The 7,382-nt window shown below is 41.2% G+C and overlaps 1 protein-coding gene across 1 annotated transcript in view; it reads right to left on the reverse strand.

The window, feature by feature from the left end:
* SETDB1 (SET domain bifurcated histone lysine methyltransferase 1) overlaps positions 1–7,382 on the reverse strand; it is a 77,459-nt gene that overhangs the window by 35,872 nt on the left and 34,205 nt on the right. The window contains exons 3-8 of the mRNA XM_042782310.1: positions 4,550–4,584; positions 3,850–3,949; positions 2,769–2,894; positions 2,402–2,603; positions 1,605–1,678; positions 510–700 (exon numbers count right to left, since the gene is read on the reverse strand). Coding sequence (XP_042638244.1) covers positions 510–700; positions 1,605–1,678; positions 2,402–2,603; positions 2,769–2,894; positions 3,850–3,949; positions 4,550–4,584 — 728 coding nt within the window. The remainder of the gene's footprint in view (positions 1–509; positions 701–1,604; positions 1,679–2,401; positions 2,604–2,768; positions 2,895–3,849; positions 3,950–4,549; positions 4,585–7,382) is intronic.

The following is a 7,382-nucleotide window of genomic DNA, read 5'->3' on the forward strand; positions in this document are numbered from 1 at the left end:
CAATGCTAAGAATGTGACAAGGACCATATAAGGCCTCAGGAACAAAGGGCTGAGACAGCATACAAAAAAGTAATGTAATTCTAGTAAGAGGGTGAGGGGAAGAAAAGGAAGGGTACAGAAGATCTGAGAGTTAAACAGAGTCTTAAAAAATCATCAAGGCCTCCAGTTCCTTGATCCTGCTTCTTTGTCCTGCTGTCCTACCAAATCCTAACTGTGGACAGACTGAACTGTCTGCTTTCTTTGTACCTACACGCAATGTGAATATTCTGGGGAGGGGGGTGGAACACCCCAAACCATGCAGATTAGTGATTAGTGTTACAATTAAATTTATTTTTAATAGTCACCCACAGAGGAACAGAAAGACAAAGTAGAGTTTGACTTCAAACAGAACAGATAGGAGGGTAAGAAAGAGGAAAACTAAAGAATAACTATGAAATCATCATTGTTGCCTCTATACCTCTCTACCCCCTCTCTAACCCTGCCTCCAAAGCTTTAGGGAGGAACAGTACCAGGAAGAGGATCCTGACTAGGCTGCCATCCACCTCCTCGACCCGGGACTTCCACCATGTGCCTTCCCACTCAGTCTTGATTAGCTGGCCACTCTTGAGCAGCACCATGGGGCGGTTGGGGTAGGCAGTAATATATTCCTCTATGAAGTCTCGGCAGGAGATGTCTTCTATGTCCTCCCAAGTCTTTTTCACTGTCCCAAGAAAGAAGAAGAGCTGAGCGAAGGCAGGTAGGATATGTCTTGACAGGGAAAAATGGCTGGCAAGAAGATACTTGGTATTTTTTAAGTTGGCAAGGAGAGAAAAAATAAGGAAATCATAGCTTCAAGCAAAGTAAAAATAAGGCCATGTAAGTATTAAAGCTAATACTTAAATGCATATATAAGTCAAGTAAATAATGAAGAAGCAATACACAAATATTATGGACTTCAATCATTTCACACAAATGGATGTTTCTTCTTAGGAAAATTCAAGTGGAAATTCCTACTACTTGTTGATATAAATAAATCAAAAAAGATCAGATGGCATCATGAAATAATAACAAAAATTTCTCCTTCCTTCTCCTATCAGGCTTTTAAGGGACTCTGAATATGTTTACTGTGGAAACACAGAAGTGTTAGTTAACTCTTCTGCAATTTAAAACAGGTGCTTCTGTGGAAGTCTGTTCCCAAGTCAGAGTACCAAATATAGGGAACACCATAAAGTCTCCATTTAACACAGTTTCTGTGAAAAGCACCAGGCAGACTTACAGATTTACATAATGTTACATTAAGAATGAGACCAGGAAAGAAGTAATACCTCCTCAAACCTGCATCATTTAGAAATGAAATAAACACACATCTACAGTAAGAGCAGTCCACCTGGGGTCAGTCATGATTTTCTAAGGCTACACTCTTGGCTATAAAGTTCCAGCACTAGAGATGAACAGATAAACTGTATCTCCCAAAGAATATTTATGAAGCTTATGCTCCTCCTTGAAACGAGGGGAGAATCTTATGCACCAAATGAAAACTAGGCATTTTCAACTGGATGTCTCAAGAAGAAATACAAGACAGAAGTGGAAAGGAATAGAACAAATGAAGAAAGGGGGACACTCACATGGCCGGCAGATAGGATACAGTTCAGATTGTGTGACGTAGGAAGCGTAGCCATCATCAAAGAAAATGAGAAATCTGTAAGTGAAGAGTGATGGTAGAAAGATCTGGGGGTTACAAACACGGGGCATATTTAACATGATCTACAGAAATCACTCTGTCAAAACTTCCGCTCCTCGGCGTGAGCTAGGATGCACTCCAGAAACTTTGTTCCAATCTATGGCTTTCTTCCTACTACCACATTTTAAGGCAAATAACGCATGTTATCCTTTTTTTTTTCCAAACCATGCAAACCCTTTGCACATTAGCTTCCTATGTGTGCCATGCGTGTTGCAAACTTGCAAACATTATTTCCATGGGCATGTTATATGTGGGGGGGAATATGGTATTCTTTTTTCCTACCCCAAGAGTTAGGAATTCTCCCTTAATCTAACCAACATATCCCCACTTATTTGAAACCATTTATTCTTGTTCCTCTATCAGATTCGTATGCTGCTGAAAACCACTTAGTCTCCACCTCATCTCTTCCTTCAACAGAAATTCTCTATTCCCCAAACCATTAAATCAATCTTGATTATTCTCTTTCAATTTTTCTTAAGAAACAACAACAACAACAACAACAACAACAAACAAAGGAAAAAGAATCATGTACATGACTTCTGTTGCAAAGAAACAGAATGGGTTTCTGGCCGCGAGAGATTAAGAGCACAAAAGATGATTGTGAGACCTGGACTATGGGTTGAACGGGGCAGGTGCAGTGCTCCCCTTCTCCATACCCTTTACAATTCTCTGTTCAGGTACCTGAGCTTGTTTTTGACGTTTGGTGTCTCAGCTACAATGCCAGCATAGAGCCAGACCTGATTCCCATCTTTGTATTTGGCCACTACTCGACTGCCCACATATAGCTTGTCAGCAGGAGGGTGGTAATCGTAGGCAATATGGTTCCCCGACAGAAGACTCTTCCCTTTGTTGTCAAATTTAACCTTGTACTTCTTCCCTGGTCCTGAGTAAAAGAGAAAGATAACAAACAAATTAAAAACAAATAAATAGTTTTTAGTGTAAATCCTGGCTGCTAATGAGAGACAGAAGGGAAGGCTGTGGGGAAAATAACTGGCAATGGAGACCGGCAGGGCTGTCTTTCACCGGTTCTTCTCTAATTTGAACATACCAACTGTCTGGATGGCAATAAGGGTGCCTTTGTGCCATGTCTTAGTTCTCTTCTTGCCCAGAATCCGCATGCTGACTATCAGGTCACCATCTTTGCTCAGTTCACCAGACATCTGACTCAAGGTTCCTATGGAAGAAAGCAAAGTTGTATTAAGAGATATGCCACATATTGGGTAGAGAATGAAAAGGTAAAGAGGGGAGTAGAGTAATCGAAGAAAACAGAGTAACCTTTGATCCTCAGCTACTTTTGCTGCTCTTGGCCAAAGGCAAAATCACAAGAGATAGCTGACTCAATTGTTTATGTTAACAGAAGAAATCTGAGTATTTGAAGTTCACATGTAATTCCATATTTTTAACAGTTTCCAACTCCTATTAACAACAACAGTAACTACCACTTTTGAAATGTTAAGTAGCATTTATAAAACATTTTCTTGCAGGGTAATTAATAGCCCCATTCTATAAGCAAAGCTATCTTCAGATTGCTTTATAAGAGCTTGAGTTACTCTGTTCTCCCTAATCTCCACTTGGAAGTAGTAGTCATAGGCATGAAAACAGACTACATGCAGAGAGGTAAAAAAGTATTAAGGACCCCTGGTGGTACCGTAGTCGAGTGGTCAGCTGCTAAGGACTATTGGTGGCTGGAACCTACCAGCTGTGAAAAAGATGGAGTACTCTGCTTATATAAAGATTACAGCCTTGGAAACCCAATGGGGCAGTTCTACTCTGTCCTATAAGGTCACTAAGAGTTGCAATCGACTTGACAGCAATGGGTTTAAAAAGATATTTGGATAAAGTCTGGAAAATCAGTTTATCAGTATAACTGGGGTTTGATGACTACTAAGGGCAATGAGTCTGGCATATCACAATCTGCAGACTAAAGAATTAGTGTAAAACAACAAAAACAAAACCACAAATAATCTCATATTGACCACGGATATACAGCCAGTGGTGTTAGAAAAATAGAACACAGCAGATGTGGAACATTCTGAGATGCTTAAGCAAAGCCAGTTATCCACAAAATCTATGTAGGTATTCACCTCCCTATTCTCTCTTGCCTATACCTAGGTACCTCCTGCCCTGACCTTTATGTAGATCTTGGGAACTGCTCTTCTTGTTGACAGCATCCATGAACTTCTGCACATCCTGAGCTGACTTTCTTAAGGCAGCCATAGCTTCACGTAGCTAAAGGGGCAGAAATGAGGGAAACAAGTTCCAAAACAGCACATGAGTTAGAAGTAACTTGAAAATTAGAAATACCTTGTATTTCAAAAACCACAATGGAGTAAGTCATATTTGGAATCACATGGTTACTTTATCAGCCAAGAGGTAGCCTTTGTTACGAAGTTAGAAATCAGTTCAGAAATCAGCTTTAGGAAACATTGATTAATTATACCTGTCTGATTTTTCAGTAGTTAATGTATAAGGAGCCCTAGTTGTGCAGTGGTTAAGTGCTGGCTGCTAACTCAAAAGTTGGCAGTTTGAACCCACCAGCTGCTCCAAGGGAGAAAGATGCAGTAGTCTGCTTCCACAAAGATTACACCCTAGGATCCCCATGGAGCACATCTAGCCTGTCCTCTAGTGTTGCTATGCATGGGAAACAACTAGAGGGCAATGGGTGGTTAGTACATGCATCTCCTGGTAACCTATTTTGCATTCTTATAACATCTATTAAAGGTTTGGAACCCTCAGGGCTGATTATAGGATATGTCCATGATTGAAGTAAAATAATGATCAGGCCAAAAGTTTCTCCCACTTTAATTCCTCTCACCCACCCCAACTCACCTTCTGGTCTTTCGGAGTTCTGCTCCCAGCATCACCTGTGGATGAGAAGAATTCTAATGAGTGTTAAGAGATCACATGCAAGAATTTCAGAGAAATTAAGAACTGTGGTTAAAGTATTATCACTGAAGCATTACTGATAACATCTGAAAACAATCTACATATAGACATACACACAAACGTAAAAGCATTCAAAATAGTCCAGAAAGCCAGCACAGCAAATGAAAGGGTTCAGTTCTGGATAAAGTACTGGGACAAGTGCCAATCTGTAGGATTTGAGGATTTTACCACATATTTGAATTTTTAAAACAGTAATTCATTAATTATTTCACCATTTAAAATATGAGATGTGGTCAATGAATTAAGAAAATGTGTATTTTTGAGTAGCAATGTCCAAGAGAACTCTCTGCAGTAATGGAAATATCCTACATCTGCACTGTCCAAATCATTATCATTTGGCCAATAAGCTTACGAAATATGGCTAGTGCAACCGAGGAAATGAATTTTAATTAAAAAAACTTTTTTAGATAAAATTCACAGACCATAAAATTCACTTTTAAAGTGTACAATTCAGTAGTTTTAATATATTCACAAGGGTGTGCAACCATCCTAACTACCTAATTCTTGAACACTTTCATTAACCCCAAGAGACCTGTTAGCAGTCACTCCTCGCTCTTCTCTCCCTGCAGCCTCTGGCAACAACTTATATACTTCCTGTGTCTACAGATTTGCCTTTTCTGGACATTTCATATAAATGAAATCACACAATATACGTGGTCTTTTTTTTCTGGCTTCTTTCACTTAGCATAATGTTTAATTCATGTTGTAGCAAAAGCATTAGTATCAGTACTTCATTCCTTTTTTATGGCTGAATAATGATATACCACATTTTGTTTATCCATTCATCAACTGATACGTATTTGGGTTGTTCATACTTTTCAGCTATAATGAACACTGCTGCCATCAACGTTCAAGTACAAGTTTTTGTATGGACATGTTTTCACTTCTCCTGGGTATATAGCTAGGACTAGAATTACTGGGTCATTGGGAGCTCTGGTAGCATAGTGGCTAAGACACTTGCCTGCTAACCAGACGGCTGGCGGTTCAAACCCACCAGCCACTCCTCGGAAGGAAGGTTGGGCAATCCTACTTCCGTAGTGATACTGCCTCGGAAACCCAAGGAGGGGTCGCTATGAGTCGGGGCCGACTCGACGGCACATAACAACAACAGAGTAATTCTTAGAAAGGTGATTTCCGAGAGGGGGTTCAATTACAGGTTTGAAGGATGTCTAAGGGCCATGGCCTCAGGGGTTTCAGCAGTCTTTATCAGACCAGTAAGTCAGATCATTTTTACGATTTTGAATTTTGTTCTACATTTTTCTCCCAACCTGTCCAGGACCTTCTATTGTGATCCCAATCAGAGCAGTCTGTAGTGATAGATGGGCACTGTCTAGGTCTTCTGGTCTCAGGCTAATGAAGGCTGTGGTTCATGTGGACCATTAGACCTTTGGAACAACTGACTTTTTTTTTTTTTAATTGTGATTTGGGTGAAAGTTTACAGAGCAAATTCACTTCCCATACAGCAGTTCACATATACTTTGTCTCACGACATTGATTACAATTTACCACGATGCCACAGTTCCCTTCCCACTTCCTCCCCATAGTTACCTCTTCCCTGTGTCCTTGCCTCCATGCACTCCTGCCCCCTGAGCTGTCTCTCTGTGCATACACAGCCTTTCTATTCTCCCATGATAGTTCTCTCCAAGGAGTGTGTTCTGGTTACCTTACCTAGTGCCGCTCTGACAACAATATACCACAAATGGGATGGTCTTAACAAATAGGAGTTTATTTTCTTACAGTATGGAGGCTTTAAGTCCAAGTTCAAAGTGCCAGGCTCTAGGGGCTGGGTGAAAGCCCCACAGCCTTGGGCTTTAGCTCTGCCTCCAACTCCTGGCCCACTGAAGCTAGAGGCTTTTCTTCACTCAGACAGCTGCTGCCTGTTGAGGTTGCCAAGCCCAAAGTTGACAAGTAAAAAGGCACAGTCCCGATGTAACCAAACCACATGACAGGCCATTAATTCAAGTTTATTGTAAGTCCCCAGGTTGGCAGAGCATGGAAGGCTGCTGAACAAGGACACAGCTACATGCAGGATTCAAGGTGCCATAAGCTAGCTACTATCCCCAAGGCTTCTCCTTATATACAGGAAGCAGACCATATCCCAAAGGCAGCTACTCAGCTGCTTGTGGTAGATCCTACCATGGAGGTGATTGCCAGTCTCCTCATGGGGAATAACTACCACCAGCTGCCCAGCCCACTCAACCAAGCCCAGCCAAATTGACGTACAAACTGAATTACCACAATTCCACCCATGGTATACCAGTCTCTTGGACTAACTGTTTCCATGCATCTTTGGTTTTCTTCACTCTTCTTTGCTGTGGATGAGAAGTAGACCCATTGTTGCATCTAGATGGCTGCTTCCAAGCTTTTAAGATCCCAGTCACTACTCACCAAAGTAGGATGTGGAACAATGTTTTGTGTAGTATATTACGCCAATTGAGCTTGATGTCTCCTGTGACTATGGTCCCGAGACCACAGGTCCAACTACTTGCTCACTTCTGTGGCCAAGAAGTGACTACAACATTGTCCCTTGTCAGCTCTACTACATACATGGTAATTCTTACAGAACATAGCAATACACTTGTAGAAACATCGTCTGCCAACTCTCTACATGGTCTTGGGCACACTTCCCCCTGCATGTTGTTGTTGTTGTTGTTAAGTGCCGTCGAGTCGTTTCCGACTCATAGCGACCCCATGCACAGCAGAACGAAACACTGCC

Source organism: Orycteropus afer, unplaced genomic scaffold (assembly GCF_000298275.1).
Source record: "Orycteropus afer afer isolate SDZICR_OR568_19922 unplaced genomic scaffold, OryAfe1.0 scaffold00290, whole genome shotgun sequence".
NCBI classification, from domain to species: Eukaryota; Metazoa; Chordata; class Mammalia; order Tubulidentata; family Orycteropodidae; genus Orycteropus; species Orycteropus afer.